At 37.7% G+C, this 16,391-nt stretch overlaps 1 protein-coding gene across 4 annotated transcripts in view; it reads left to right on the forward strand.

Moving 5' to 3' along the window:
• Positions 1–16,391, forward strand: part of IP6K1 (inositol hexakisphosphate kinase 1) — a 33,427-nt gene that overhangs the window by 4,896 nt on the left and 12,140 nt on the right. For 2 of the 4 annotated variants that reach the window (XM_026725950.2, XM_087924127.1), the window contains exons 2-5: positions 8,972–9,317; positions 12,851–13,061; positions 13,390–13,562; positions 14,865–15,040. In XM_026725950.2, coding sequence (XP_026581735.1) covers positions 9,095–9,317; positions 12,851–13,061; positions 13,390–13,562; positions 14,865–15,040 — 783 coding nt within the window. In that variant the 5' untranslated portion in view covers positions 8,972–9,094. The remainder of the gene's footprint in view (positions 1–8,971; positions 9,318–12,850; positions 13,062–13,389; positions 13,563–14,864; positions 15,041–16,391) is intronic. The other 2 variants (XM_026725965.2, XM_087924128.1) reach the window with 2 other exon arrangements.

Raw genomic sequence — 16,391 nt, forward strand, 5'->3', positions numbered from 1 at the left:
TATTCCTATATTTTCTGTATTCCTATATTTTCTTCATATGTATGGAAACTTGACTTAGTAAAGAATGCAGTGTTTGGTACAGAATTTTGACTACTGGGTATTATATTGCTTTTAGATTAATTTTAAAAGAAATGTACCATTAAACTTGTTTACTTCTGACCCCAGTCCTAAATGGTAGTAACTTCCTAAACTGTTGGGTACCAATACCTAAGAAAACCAATTCCTACATTAATCTGCCTGTACTTTAGGATTATCTGCCAAAATGGGAGTTTTGGAGTGGTTTTTTTTGTTGTTGTTAACCAAAGTGGATACAAAAGAATGTTAATATAATTTGAATATTGCACTAAGTGCGGGCAGGGGGTTGCAGACTTTAAGTGATGCCTTCTAGTATGAGATTTTTGGCATTGGCATGCCAGTTCTAAAATGATTTTCTCAAAAATGTTTGCTAATGTAAATGTTAAAGTGCATTTTATGAACCAAGGCAGGTAAAATTAATCTGTTAGTCTATGTTGAGATTGCACCTTCAGTATTGCTTTCATCTTTGATCACTGTCCCTGAAAACTTTATTTTAAGAATTTTATTTATATGAGAACATAATATTTGTGTTACGATATGCAAGTTATGTACCAGTAATGGAAATGTCCAAATGTTTGAGACAGTAAGATTGCCTTGCCATAGTGGCTCTGTATTACTTTCACTCTTGGTATTCCTATGGAACTATGCTGAAGTTTGGTTTTCCAGGCAGTAAATACCATTCTTATTTGGAAAAATGTTTGATAGCAAATGAACATGGTATTATTTTATATTTCTTGGGACTATATTCAGCTTTCTTCTGGAGAAAGGTCTAGCGTTTCTGTCTATGACCTCTAACAGAAATTCTGTTAGAAACAGATTTTATACAGCACCATGGAATACTGTTTGAGATGCTAGGATTTTTGAGAATAAAGCATTAAAAATGGTACCATGGAGCCTATGTGCTTCACACTGCTTTAGCAGTATACTTTAGCCTTCTGCTTCACATTACTTTAGCAGTATATAATTCAGTATACTGGATAAATAAGATGTTTTAAAAAGATGAATAATACATTTTCCTCTGCAAAGACATAACAGGAAGAATAAGTTTCATTCCTATTAGGTATTATGTCAAAACCACTAGGATGGCCCTTGGGCAAATGTGGATCATTTGCTCTCATTTGTTTATGCAGTCTCTCCAAAGGATTTCATTGTAACCTTTCATTTATAGAGGAAGAATATCATGAGGACTTCTGCACATACTTGCAGCATTTGGATTAGATTGGAGGAAGTCTATAAAATATTTACTCTTGGCTGGTTCAGGAAAAGTTGATGGAGTGACGTATGGTGTGAGGAGACTGGGCAGAAGGAGGAGCTGAGGAATGAGGAAGTCTTAGAAATTAGTTCAACACTTAGAATTTGACTTCCATAAGTCTTATTTAGATAAGTGCTGGGATAGAACCTGTAGTCTGTCTGATTTTCAGTGTTAATTTAGGTACAGCTTTTGTCTCTTAAGATATATGTTAGTAGTACAAACAGAAAGCAAGAATGTCATTATCTCCTTTGCAAGCTATCTCCGTCCAAAGCCAGGAGTTTAATCCTGATTGACTCAAAGTTGATTCAACCTTCCATCCTTCTAAGGTCAGTAAAATGAGGACAGATTATTAGGTGGCAATATGCTGACTCTAAACCAGTCAGAGAGTGCAGAAAAGCACTGTGGTGTGGCTTTAGTGCTACTGCTATTGCTACCTCCTGGAACAAAAATCTTGGATAAAAGTGCACATGAATGAATGGCCCCTTTCAGAATCTGATCCTCAGGGACTCCTTGTTTCTCTGAAGAACACCAGGAAATATAGCAGCACAAATGACATCTAGAACACTGCTGGACAAAGACAAAGAATAAGTCCAAATGAATATGTAAATGAGCCCATTTATGCCACATTCTAGCAATAAGAATGGCAAAATACAGCTGTTTTTCCACTGCTATTGGGTCAGATTACCAACCAGCAGCCCTTTTAAAAATATTATCTGGAAGAACCTTAAGCCTGTAAGTCTCCAGGAAGTGGATGGTGTTTTCAGATCTATCAACAGGGCCACTTAAATATTAAAACCATATCTTGTAGACAATGGAAGTAGCAAGTTGGCTTTATAAACTACACCAAGATAGCAGTTACTATTCACAGAAAGAAGAGTTAAACAAATGAAGGAGCAGCATTAGGAACTTGAGAAATCAAACAGAAATTCAAAAGTACAAAATGCTTTAATGAAATAAGTAGGAAAAATTTAAAGTGGGGCTGTCAAACTCCTGGCCCACAGGTGGGATGCATCACATACTGGCCATGCCCATGCCCGGTTTAGTGGAGAAAAAAGTCCCGGTACATCACGTGACGATGTGAGTTTGACACTCCTGATTTGGAAGGAACTGATCAATCACAAGCTAATTTAAGACCTGTAAATGACATGACTGCAAAGATCAAATTAGAGCTGCTGGTATTCATGTGTAAATATTAAGACCACAATTCAAATATTCTGCCCAGTTACTCTACCCTTAATGAATGAAAACAAATATTATATTTAAAATTAATACAGTGACAGGAAATATTCAACAGAACTATTTTTGAAGTTTAATATATATATATATATCATGTTCAACAACTCTGCATCAAGATTTTTTGTCAGGTTACCCAATGTGATCCATGATGGAAAACTCAGGTGGCCCCAAATCATTTACTAGATCTACTTGAGAAAAGTTCTTTTGAGATTTAAGCAAAAGGTTTAAACACTAGAAATATAAGGAATTTATAATACTATCTTAGTGATATTAAAAATAGTCTTGAGAACTCAGCGCAATTGTAGTCGGGGAGACAAACATGGAAGTGTGTGATACTGTAACAGTACAGTACTATAACTCTGGCAAGTAGAATGTTATAACATTGTTATAACATTCATAATATTTGTGTTACGATATGCAAATTATGTACCAGTAATGGAAATGTCCAAATGTTTGAGACAGTAAGATTGCCTTGCCATAGTGGCTCTATATTACTTTCACTCTTGGTATTCCTATGGAACTATGCTAAAGTTTGGTTTTCCAGGCAATACATACCATTCTTATTTGGAAAAATGTTTGATAGGAAACGAACATGGTATTATTTTATATTTCTTAGGACTATATTCAGCTTTTTTCTGGAGAGAGAGGTCTAGCGTTTCTGTTATACAGCACCATGGAGTACTGTTTGAGATGCTAGGATTTTTGAGAATAAAGCATTAAAAATGGTACCATGGAGCCTATGTGCTTCACACTGCTTTAGCAGTATACTTTAGCCTTCTGCTTCACATTACTTTGGCAATATATAATTCAGTATACTAGATAAATAAGATGTTTTAAAAAGATGAATAATACATTTTCCTCTGCAAAGACATAACAGGAAGAATAAGTTTCATTCCTATTAGGTATTATGTCAAAACCACTAGGATGGCCCTTGGGCAAATGTGAATCATTTGCTCTCATTTGTTTATGCAGTCTCTCCAAAGGATTTCATTGTAACCTTTCATTTATAGAGGAAGAATATCATGAGGACTTCTGCACATACTTGCAGCATTTGGATTAGATTGGAGGAAGTCTTTAAAATATTTACTCTTGGCTGGTTCAGGAAAAGTTGATGGAGTGACGTATGGTATGAGGAGACTGGGCAGAAGGAGGAGCTGAGGAATGAGGAAGTCTTAGAAATTAATTCACTTCGAATTTGACTTCCATAAGTCAGGGAGACAAACATGGAAGCATGTGATACTGTAACAGTACAGTACTATAAGTCTGGCAAGTAGAATGTTGTTGTTATTGTTGTTATTATATTCCCCCTTCTCATCTCTTGCTTGCTTGGGATAAAAACCAATCATCCCTCCTTGAGCAAGTAGATAAACAATACTAAGCTGCTGGTGGAATGGTAGTATAGCATTATTTCCAATAATTGTGAAGAAACAGAGAACATCTGCAGCATGGTCACGTTCTTTTATTGCATAAAGTGCAGAACTTGGCCTACAGTTATATCACCACTGTTGTGAGATGAATGCACAATTAGACGGCTACAGGAAGCTCATTCAATCAGTAAGACATCTTCATTAAAATTATTGTCAGTGATATGGTAATTGCTAATTAAATCCATAGTGCAGAAATAGTCTTCATTCTATTATTCAAAGTTAATATCATTCATGGCACAACATAGCTGTATAACTTGGGATTCCTTTGCTTATCAAAGCAAAGCAGGACGCGATGAAATGCAACTTCAGACTGCTAGGTTTTATACTATTCCAGAACTTATCAGTTATTGAAAGCAAGATCCTGTTGCACTTTACAAGCTAGAGAAACAGTTTTCTATCCTCTTTGTTATGAGAAGACCAGGTGTCTCAGAGAATACAAAAGGAGTAATGACTGTTGCATTTTAGTAAGCCAATCTCTGTTACACTGATCACTGGAGCCTCAAGACACATGCCCGCTTTGAGCTCTCTCTGAAAAAGTTTAGATCTTCCAGATGCCCGAAATGCATTAATCAAATTCCTAGAGCTCTAAAAAGCTCTAAAACAATCTGACCATGGCAAAGGACAGGTGTTAATGTCTTCTAATTTCATACCATATTGCAACGATTCTGAGACAAAAAGCAGGTGTTATGTGTTACTACCTATGTATTTTGGCCCCTGGGTATCAGCTCCACTAGGTAGACCAGAGAGCAAAGGGAAAAAAAACTGCGCAAGGAGTTTAGAATTGTATTTTCATTGAGTTAGGCTACAAAACGGAATCTGGCAAGTCTGACTGTGCTTTACTTCCTCTCCTTTTATTTCAGTGAAATACAGTTTGCTTGAGCCACTTCCGAATATTATCTTGCTTCATAAGAGTTAAAAAACGTTTCAATCCTCGTTACCTAGATAAACATTCTTCAAGGTAAGGTGAGTCAGGTTTATGGCTGTGAAGGCCAACAATTCCCAAGCCACTTCCAATCCCTCAGAAAGAGAAGACAGAGTGAATTGTCTCAAAACTCAAATGCCCAGAGTTGCTAAATGGTGAGATGGGCAGCATATGAATTTAATAGATAAAATAAATAAATAAATAAAACTATCAATCTGAGAATCTTGATCACCAACCTAACAATACTATCAAAAAGCAAATGCAGGAAAGCCACTGTGTGGAAGGGGGAATCAGAGAAATGCCATGGTAACCAGGTTTGTGAATCAAAGGATCTTGGGGGGGACGGACAGACTTCTGCAACCGGAATATGTTTGAGAACGTCTGGTGAGAGATGAATTACAAATACAGAGCTTACCTTTAACTTTAGAAACTTGTAAAGGAAGATCATTTGCATCTGGTAGCAATATCCATTTTTGTAGCAATACCCATGGCTGCCTTGCTGGGCCTGTCACAACTTCACCAGAGTTTAGATAACAATGGTTGAGGCTTCCAGAAGAGCAAGAATCAGAATTTTGCATCTCCCTTGACATCCAAAGCAAGGTAGTAGTGGTGGTGGAGCAGAAGGGGAAGATTGGACATGTTTGTCAAAGCAAGGTTCTTGTTAATGATCAGTATTGAAGCTTAAATTTGTTACTTAAATGGATAATGAAGCCAAAGGAAATGGTATATAAAAAGAAAAATACATGGAAGAATTCAGTGCTGTAAGAAATCTTTGGCCTGCAGGAAATTATATTTAAGAAACTTCCCACTTTTATGACATTCAAAATGGTGTGTGTGTGTGTGTGCGCGCGCGCGCTGCATGAGTTGTTAGCTTGAAAAGCATATTCTTCAAAAGTATGAATGGTGAGAACTTGCTCCCTTAAGTAAGGTTCCCCAGCATGCAAATCTAGATATGATTTGTTTGGAACCCATATCTGCATTTAATATTCACACTATAGTTAGAGAAAAGGAAATGCTGTCTACTTATACTGTTTTGTGGATTTTGTACATCTGGAGTCATTTATACTGCATCTGTTTTATGTTTAGTTCATCGATGATTAAGCATTTCCCCTTTAAGTTTACGTTTGTGTGTGTGTGTGTGTGTGTGTGTGTGTGTGTGTGCACGCATGTGCGTGCGTGCGGGCTGCTTCATCAGAACGTTTGGGTAATGTTGTATAATTCTCCTTGAGCTATTCCTTCTTGTTTGAGGCTGAAACATTTGGATTTTTTTTAGCATGGCAAGGTCAGTTAAATAAGAACTAGAGCTCCATTCTCCTATTCCAAGTTCACTTTTGAATTTTTATTCCTATCTCCACTGTTGCACTTTCAACCCGCTTTGGTTAATGCTTCAGTATGAAATATTTCCATGTAGGGAATCATTACATGTGAATGTCACTTACATGAAATTGTGAAGAGTATGAACAATTGCAGATGGTTATCTAACAGTTTTTATTAGATGGCAATGTCGTTCAAAAATCAGCTAATGTTTTAGTTACAAATAGACTGTGTATCTTAAACACTGAACATTTTATTTTGGCTAAATCTGTCAATGTAGCAAAGTGACAATAGTTCTTTTGAAGTGTTTATACTAATTTGTTCTTGAATAGAGATGTCTCTGAGCCATTAGTAGCTATAGTACCCACTATGTTATATTACATACACATCTTGATTTCTGCATTTTGTGCTGAACAGTTGATTGTATTCTTAAGTCTCTACAATGGGCTGAAATGTATAATTGGGGGGGATTGCCAGCAGTTACAGGAAAATATATAAAATCAGACTCTTTATTTTCATCTATTTTACTAGACTATATTATATTATAGGACACTTGTTAATAAAACAAAAACAAATACCACTGTGCAATTACCTGCTTCAAAGGGTAAAAAGTGATTCAGAGCAAACATTTCAAACATATATATTCTAGATCAGGGGTGTCAAACTTGATTTCATTGAGGGCTGCATCAGGGTTGTGTTTGACCTTGGGGGCCAGGTGGGCATGGCCGGGGTGGGCGTGGCCAGTTTGACATCACTTGTGTGGGGATGCTCCATTTTCGCTGACAGAGGCACTGCGGGCCGATCCTTCACTACTGTTTCCAGTATAGCCCCACAGACCAGATCTAAGCACCCCGCAGCCTGGATCCAGCCCACGGGCCTTGAGTTTCACATCCCTGTTCTAGGTGAATCCAGATAAAAGATGCACCTTTTTTAGTTAGACAGATTTGTACCCATGTTAGTTCTGAATCAGATTTTCGCCTTCAAATCTGGACTGGGAGAATGAAAAAGCCTGTCACACAAGTGGAAATTTATACTTGTGCAACATGTATTTCTTAATTGATACTATAATTTGGTAACCTCAAAACGCTGTGTCTGTCTTGTTAATGTTTTGTTTTATAGCTTTATCTCCTAGTTGAGAGTTTCACACTTAGGGGTTTAAAATTGGATTCTTCAAAGCACCATTCTTCAAATTATTGAAATAATTGCTTTTTAAAGTTGTAAGTTCAACTTTCACCATGAACAGAAGGATATTTTATTGAGTAGAATAAATACATAAGACGACAAAATGGAAGAATACGTTCCCTGTTTATTGTGGATCAATACTATTTGTATGATTCTGTTGAATTAAAAATACACTCAGTAAACACACACACACACCACAGCTTTTTCCTTCTGTTGCAACTTCAATTACAAACTTCCTGAGCAGCAATTGCAGCTTGCTAATAAAGAAATTGTAGAGTAGTCCAGTTGTCTTTTATCTGTTTTCAGATGGATCACCTGAAGTGAATGATGGGTATTCTCATTTCAGCCGTCTTTATTAATAGTCAGCCTTTCTATTCCCTTTCATGATATTATTTCAAGACAATGTATTTCATTTTGATTTGGATAATTGGGGCTTTTCAACACATTTTGCTGAAATATATTTCATTAGAAATGAAATCTAAGCAACGTAATCCACATGTGCCTAGGCCAAAAGCAGTTACATTTTTTAAAAAATGTACATGTGATATAAGCTGTACAAAAAAGAAAAAGAAAAAAGTATGTGAGTAAACCAAAAGAAGTTAAAGACCCAATAACTAGTTATCTGTATGTAACTTTTTTTAATTTTAGCGATTGCTATAAAAGACTATGTTGTAGATTTGAGAGAGAAAAGTAAGTCTCCCAGCCAACTTATTTTTTCCTGGAAATCTCCTGAAATAAAGAATTTTGCTAAGCTAGTGCAAATAAAGCTCAGACCTCTAAACATACCTTAGGCCATACACCTGGAGAATTTAACACATTTTTTTGAAGAAATTCTTTTTTTGGTCTATTTGGAAGGAACAGAGAGGGAACAGAGCAAATAAAAGGAAACATATTTTTGGTATTTTTGCCCAAAGTCAAGAGCATAGAAATTAGCAAAACTTGTAAAAAAATATGAATCCAAAGGGTTAGTTGTACAGTTATTCAGTTGTACTTGATGAAGGTTTTACTGGGAAAAGTTAAATTGCAGCCAAATGTACAATGTATAATTTTAATCTAAAAAGGGGTAAAACAAAAAAACAAAGGATGGCAGCTGTCATACACAGAACTCCAAATCGGTGAAGCCAATCTAATTTAGGGATCATTACAGTTTGATTCCTTCCTTAATTAGTGCAGAATTTCATTTTTAGTAGGAATTGAGATTAGTGAAAGTCAGAGTGCTAGTGAGACTTTTGGTTAAAAAGAAATAATGCATCTTTTTCTAATGTTAGAGATCCAGTATGTAAATCAGGAAGCCACATGTTGTTTGGATCACGTCTTTGGTGCCCATAAGTTATACTGGTAAAAGAATTGCCTAGTTTATATGATGTGGGATAAGTCATTGCAAATAAGAGCGTAACTGTATAATTGGATGTACTGTACAATTTAGAACGAATCTTACCTATTCAGACTCCTTGACATGGGATCAATTCATCAGATGCAATACGGACAATTGTTACAGCAAAATATAGGGTTTATTACATTGCTTTTGACCCAAGTCTTTGGCATTTCTTCTCTGTTTTGCAGGCTGTTGGTGCTTAATCATTTATTGGTCTAACGAAGGGGTGATAATTTTCTCCTTGAGAAACTGCTCCTTCCACCCCATGCAGCTCTCCCCATGCCCCAGGTGTGTGACTTGCGCCCTACGCAATGTGTGTTTGTCAAACCATGGAGGTGGGGAAGCATGGCAAGAACACAACCCACACAGGAAGCCGAGGGGTCCTGTTGGAGCCTTTCAGCCATCAGGTGGGCGGCCACAGCAGCATGATGCGCTACGATGACCACACTGTGTGCAAACCTCTCATAACCAGGGAACAACGCTTTTATGAATCTTTGCCTCCAGAAATGAAGGAATTCACACCTGAGTATAAAGGTAAGCCTCCAAATACCTTGAAAAAACACCTGAGGATTAAAAACAACAGAATTTCTATTTGACCATTTACAAGAATCACCAGTTTTAGAAGGCATATATTTATTTCATTGATTTTTTCCCTTTGGTATAAAACTTAAATAAGCATAAAAAGTAATATAAATAAGTAAATAAATTGTTGATAGTTATACCAGCATACTATAGCAAAAACATTCACAATTAATTGAAGTAGTTTGCTTAATGTTCCTGCTCTGCTACAAAATACAAAAAATCACACTCATTTTTTTGTTGAAAATTAACTTAATGAAAATCCTTATAATTGGTGGAGCATATCGACTTACTTAAAATGAAACATATAAGTTCTGATGAAGATGAATAATAGCTGTATCAAACAACATGCCCACATTTGTATTAGGAAGTGATAATTAATTGGATCTTTTTAACTAGTGTTACGAATAACTGAATTGTGTCATTCTAGTTAAAATCATAATTTTAACAGGCCTGAGTACACTATGTCAAATCTGTCCTTTAAATTGTTAAAAGTGTGGGCTGGGTAAACATAAAGTCTTCCTTAAATTTTCATATCATGCTTATCACAAATAATTGCCTCAAAGCTGCTTTTTCAAGAGGCAACTGGACTTGCTGGTTTTTCTTTGAAGACATTTCGCTTCTCATCCTCTGAGAGCTGAAGAAGCTTCTTGGCTGGGAAGCAAAACATCTTCACAGAAAAACCAGAAAGTCCAGTTTTCTCTTGAAAAAAACACCTTTGGGACAACTATGACCGGGATGATTGAAACTCTCCATAGACATACAGACATAGACAAACCTCTCTATAGTGCTTCAGATTTTTAAAAATATTCAACATATTATAGCAAATGAGGAAGATAAATGTATCAGAATTCCACATAGCTTTTCCTATTAAAAGTGTTGGAAATATTTAATGAGGAAAAGCTTTTAATATTAAGCTTGGTGTGCAAGTTGTGAGTGTGCCAACAAATGGACAGGGATGACTTATGGAAGGCATTATCTGGGCATTATCTGGGCACAAACTCAGTAATTAATAACCAGAGCTGAATTTATGCTAAATATACTGAAATATTTATTATACCTTTCATAGACAGACTCCAAAGTACATTTAGTTGCTCTTAACAGTGTATCATTAGTATGTAAATTGCTGCCCTATATTTCTACTCCCGAAAAAGGCACTTAATCCACTTCGGAATTTGAAAGCTGGTCCTTTAAATATATACTCTCAACCTCATTTTGTTTACCTCTGTAACAAAAATTTAGTTATACAAATTTATTGTTGCATTAGGTAGATCATGGTGGCCAATATTTATTTTAGGCAGTGTTTATCTGGGTGGAAAAGCTGGATATAAGTTGGATGAGGATGTTACCCCATAAATTGATCCCTTCACCAAAAAAATAAATAAATCAAACTTTATAGTTTCTGCCATGTGGCAGAATATATTCCACTGTTGTGGAATATACAGATAGTCCTTGATTTATAACTGGCCACTGAGTGTCCATTCAAAGATACGACCTACCAGAAAAGCGGGAGTTACAATCCAAATCTGATGTTCTGATTCCCCCCCACACTGTGGTCATGTGACCACACTTCAGGTGCTCGGCAACATGGCTGCAGTTGTGAATGTACTACAGTCACATGATGGTTTTGCCCAAACCTAGCAGTTCTGGATTTGAGTAAAATCATGCAATAGAGAAGAATGAGTTTGCTTAACAAACGCTGTATTCATTTTATGACAGTTATTTTCACTTAGCAACTGCTGCAAAAAGCCCCCCCATAACATCAGATCGGTCAGGCTCCATTATGGTCATCATTCGGGAACTGCTGTGCTATTGTCAGGTGCAAAACATCAGGTCTATATGTGAAGATTCAATTTAACTGATTCCTTCCTAAAAGTTCATGCACAGCAATCTTCTCATCTAATGGTCAGCACATAGTTACTGTTAAGTAAGGGACAATTGCAATCAAGGGGGAGGGCTTTGTTTATGTCTATGTAACGATTCTAGGCTGATTCTTCTTTTTACTCCTCTCCCTGGCTTTGCTTCTCTTACATCTGTAGACTTTTACCTATTGCATATCTGTCATCTGCCAAATCAAAAGAAAATTTTAAAGTGTAGAATTTCTCTTTCCTTTTTTAAAAAATATAAATTCATTTTCCATTGGTCAGTTTTTCCAACAGTTGATATCTCTTCAAGCTAAATTGCCCCATTTATAGTACAACGAATGCTTTCTGCAAGGGTAGGCAGAATTTTAGGCTTGGGTTGACTAATTTGATGGGATCCACTTTGACAAATTGGAGTCCAATTCAAAAGATACATGTTTAATAATAAAATAATTCTGCAATTTAATTGACAGACCTCAATGGGAATAACATTTCCAAATCAATTGCTTGTTATCCCAAACTTTCATAATCAGTAGAATAATCTAGGGTAGGGATGCCCAAACTCTTCATCCACCAGTCCCTTCAAGAAGTTCCTGGTTGTTCATTGACACCTCCCCCAACATTTATTATTTGTAAATAATTAACTACTATTTTAACTAATATCAGTAGCATTATGAAAATAATAATCTTTAACTCCATCAAACAAGCATACCTGCCTGTCCCAAGTTCTTGGGAAGGACTTGATAGGTGGATAAAAATGCTAAAGCCAGTGTAAATATATGGCTGGCTGACCAAACGTCTTCAGAATAATATACCAACCATAATATAAGACAACTCCAGGCTGTTTTCTTTGGTGGATGACCAACCCTGGGTACCACTGTCTTGTCTCTAGCCACCTCACCTTCAGGACTAAGAACTGGTATGGAACTCTATGAGGACTCCAATTCTGCAGTCCCTCCAACTTTGGGGAACCCTGGTTTGGGGGAACAAGTCAGACATTTTACTGCGATAATTAAACTACAGTCATACCTCAGTGTTCGACTGCTTCAACCCTTGTTGAATTTGGTACTTCACATGTTTGGAAGCAAAAATCTTGTCTCAGTGTTTGTCTTTCTCCTGGTACTTGATGTGTATGGTAAGCTTGCTAGCATTGGCTGCCTTGTGACTTGCTATTTCTTCCAGCCAAAATAAAGGGTCATATAATAAGTCATGTGGTTTGTTCAGTACTTGTTGTTTTTAGTACTCATCGCTCGTCCCAGAACAAATTAGCGATGAGTACCAAAGTACCATTGTGTGGGGGTTAGAAACAGTGATCTATTGCAACTCATTCAGAGATCTGCTGTTATTTTTTTCAAACCATCGCAGCTTTACATAACCCACTGAAAAGAGGAAATACTTAAATATTTATAGGGGATATTTTTTTATTATGGTATGAGATATTCAAATTGGAGAGATTGTTTCTTGCCCCCTTCTTTTTCTTCTTGGTAGTTCTACAAATGGATTTATGAGCCTTATTTTCATTCTCCAATCTGCTCCTTGGAAAAATCATTAGTAGTTTTATTATTTCTAATCTACTAATTTAAAAATCTGATGCGAGGCATGCTTCATATGGCTGATTTCTGGCAGGTGTAGTGTCTGTCTGTTTTGAGGGAGACAGTGATGGCTACATTAACCTGGTAGCATATCCGTATGTGGAGAGCGAAGCCTTGGAGCAAGATGATACACCAGAGAGGGACCAGCCACGTCGTAAACACTCCCGCAGGAGCCTCAACAAATCAGGCAGTGGTAGTGAGCATAAAGAGGAGAAAGCAGGGCTCACTTCTGAGACCTCGGAAAGGTACTGGATTGTGTTTTTGGGGGTGGTTGTTTGTGGTTGGTTTCTTTTGCTTTCCTTCGAATGAGTAGGAAATTACTTTTCTTAAGCATCCTCTTGGATTTCTTTTAAAAACCAAAGATCCATGCTAAGCGAGTGGCACTGGCTTTTCGGCAGGTACCTCCAAATGCCTTAATACTTACACAAAAAGAATATAATTCTTTTTCTACAGAGAATTATGTAGAAAAAAAGAATTAAGTTTAGCAACCCAAATGTTATTCTGTGCTGTAACAATTCTTATAAATGATTGCAGAGCTTTTTAATGTCATGTCATATTATATTGTATCAACAGCAGCCAGGACACAAAGAGCCTCAAGTGCTTCCATTCAGATGTTCCATTTCAGATGTTGGATGGAAATAGTAGTGTTAGTTCTGAGAAGATCAGCTTTAATCCCTGGAGTTTGCGTTGCCACAAGCAACAACTGAGTCGCATGCGCTCAGAGTCTAAGGAACGAAAGCTCTACAGTATCCTCCAAATGGCAACATCTGCCATATTATAGTGTTTTACAACATTATCACTTTTATACAATATTTGTGTGGATTCTAATAAGGGTGTCTGCTTTTGTTCTTCATACCATTGGTGGTATTGATTATAATGGTGCAAATATGTTCCCTGTAACATTGTTTTCTTCTGGCCATTTACAGTATTCAGTCATGAATACTCAAATACTAGTTCTGACAGGGAAAATTAATGTTCTTCCTATCTTTAGTGGCAAGTTGTACATACAGTACTCTGTTCCTCTTTTGAATTGGTCTGTCTGAACATATGCTCAGTGATAGGATGTTCTCTAGAACAGGGGACGCCAACCTTTTGGACCTCTGGGATCACCAAACTCATAATTTTAAAGCCCAGGGATCACTAACCAGTTCTGTGGGCATGGCCTAATTTGTGGGTGTGGCTTGGTCATCATGTGACTGGCTGGGCATGGCTTGTATGTAAATATTATAAATATTTATATAAATATTGAATTTTGTATTAACAAATAGCAACTTTTACCCAAAATCAGGCAAAGCAGGCAAGCAGATTAAGTTGCTCACAGAATCACAGATTCATTCAGAGATCTATCTATTTGCCATCGGCTAGCTCAGTCTGTCACATAAAATTTGCTAGCAAGCAAGCTCACAAAATTAATTCACAACACACCATGTATGTAAATATTGATTTTTTTATTTTAAAAAAAGAGCAAATTTTACCCAAAATCAGGCGAAGCTGGCAGACAGATTGAGTTGCTCACAGAATCATCCAGTGATCTATCTATCTGCCATCGGCTACTTGAGTATGTCACATAAAATTTGCTTGCAGTGAGTCTGCGCTGAATAATAGAACCTTCAGTCTTAAGGGAAGTTCGGCTGTGCTTAAAAGCAGAGCCGAAGATCTAAAGACTATTTAAAAAGCAAGAAATCCAACTATTTCTTGCTTCCTAGCTAATCTAAATCTCCCGGCACAGCAGAACAACTGATGGTCGGAAAAATAGCAATTTAGCAGGCAAGTTTGCCAGGTAAGGAGTGAGTGGGCGGGGAGGGTTCCTGCAGGCCATGTGGACAGCTCAGCCTTGTGTTCCTGCACAGCCTGGATTAATTGCTTTAGGGGGTGCTCTGGGGGTGACATTTCTCTGCAGCCCACCCAAATTTTCTTGCGGCCCACCAGTGGGCCGTGGCCCACCAGTTGGCGACCGCTGCTCTAGAAAGCAAGAGAGAAGCCCTGGTGTTTCAATAGAAACCAACAAAGAGATTCAAGAGATAAATTCTCCTTGACCAGCATCTCAGAATTTCTTTTGCTGGAGAATGTGGTGCATCATTTCAAATTTCCCTGTGTTCTTGACTTGAAAATGGGGACCAGACAACATGGGGATGATGCCTCTGAGGAGAAGGCTGCTCGGCAGATGAAGAAATGCGCACAGAGCACCTCAGCTACACTAGGAGTCCGAGTTTGTGGAATGCAGGTACTGTATGAACCCCAAGCAAAATGTGGCTGCTGGCCTCTTCCTGTGTATGGAGCATGGGATATTTTGCCAACTTCTGCAGAAACGTGGAATCTCTTCCTTCCTCACTTTTGAAAAATGGTCCAGCCAGAACAGATTTGGGAAACAGGGCAGGCGTGGGTAGGAAATGATAAAAAAAAATGATCGTATTAACAGAATACATACCACATTATTACTCCCTAAACCACATATTTTTAGAGTTATTTAAAAGCATATGAGCAAATATTGCAAAAAAAACAAAAAAAAAACCCCTTCAAACTCTTTTCATCCAAGTTCAGCCTTTCAACTCTTTGTGAGGTAAAGGGCAAACCTAAAGAAGGAATGCTTGAAACCACAAACAATATTCAGATCTCAGTGGAGAGGATAAGAATGACAAATCTTAGCTGAACTAGGAGCCATGTGGCACAATGGTTAAAATGCAGTATTGTAGGCTAATTCTGCCAACTGCCAGGACTTCAGTCCTGACCGGCTCAAGGTTGACTCAGCCTTCCATTCTTCCGAGGTTGGTGAAATGAAGACCCAGATTGTTGGAGGGCCATATGTTCTCTATGTAAATTGCTTAGGAAGTGTTGTAAAGTACTATTAAGTGATATATAAATATTAGTATTATTGCTGTTGCTATGTGAATTGTCATGGAATATATTCATAAGGCATGATATGATTTATTTCCAAATAAATATAGAACTGTATTTTTAACTGGGATAGAACAGGGTTCTCCCAATCCTCGGACCACAGATTGGTACCAGTCTGCCGTCTGCTGGAAATCTGGCCGTGTAAGCAGCAGACACACGTGGGAAGCTTCATTTGCACATGAGGTTGAGAGCATGAATGCTTCCCTTCTCCTCCATGCTGCATCGAGAGCCCAGGATGGGTTGACTCCTTCCTATGATGTCATTTAGCGGAGTCTGTACTAAGATATAAAAGCCAGCCCCCGGGAGAGACCTCAGCTTTTGACTCAGCTCCTTTCAGTCAGTAGCTGTGTCTCTGAAAGCATTCTGTTAGATAGCAAGCTCCAGCGATCTTCAGTACTTTTTTCCTCTCTTCAAGCAGCTCCCAGGGCAGCTGCTCTTCCAGGAGAGCAGGGCTCTCTCTTCTGCAATGTTGGGAGCAGCGTCACAGAGTGTGCAGGCAAGCTGAGCAGCGTCTGCAGACCTCCCCCACGCCTGCAGTTTGGAGCTATCATAAAAACGATTGGCAAACTGATAAGATCACAAGCCAGCTGATCGTGTGGCTGGTTGCTGCATTTTTCCTTTGCTCAAGGCTCTGTATAGCCTAAGGAGCAATTCTTCGATCTTGGAGCCTGTTTCCTATA

This window comes from Pseudonaja textilis, chromosome 2 (genome assembly GCF_049901715.1).
Source record: "Pseudonaja textilis isolate UNSWEBS1 chromosome 2, rPseTex1.2, whole genome shotgun sequence".
NCBI lineage: Eukaryota > Metazoa > Chordata > Lepidosauria > Squamata > Elapidae > Pseudonaja > Pseudonaja textilis.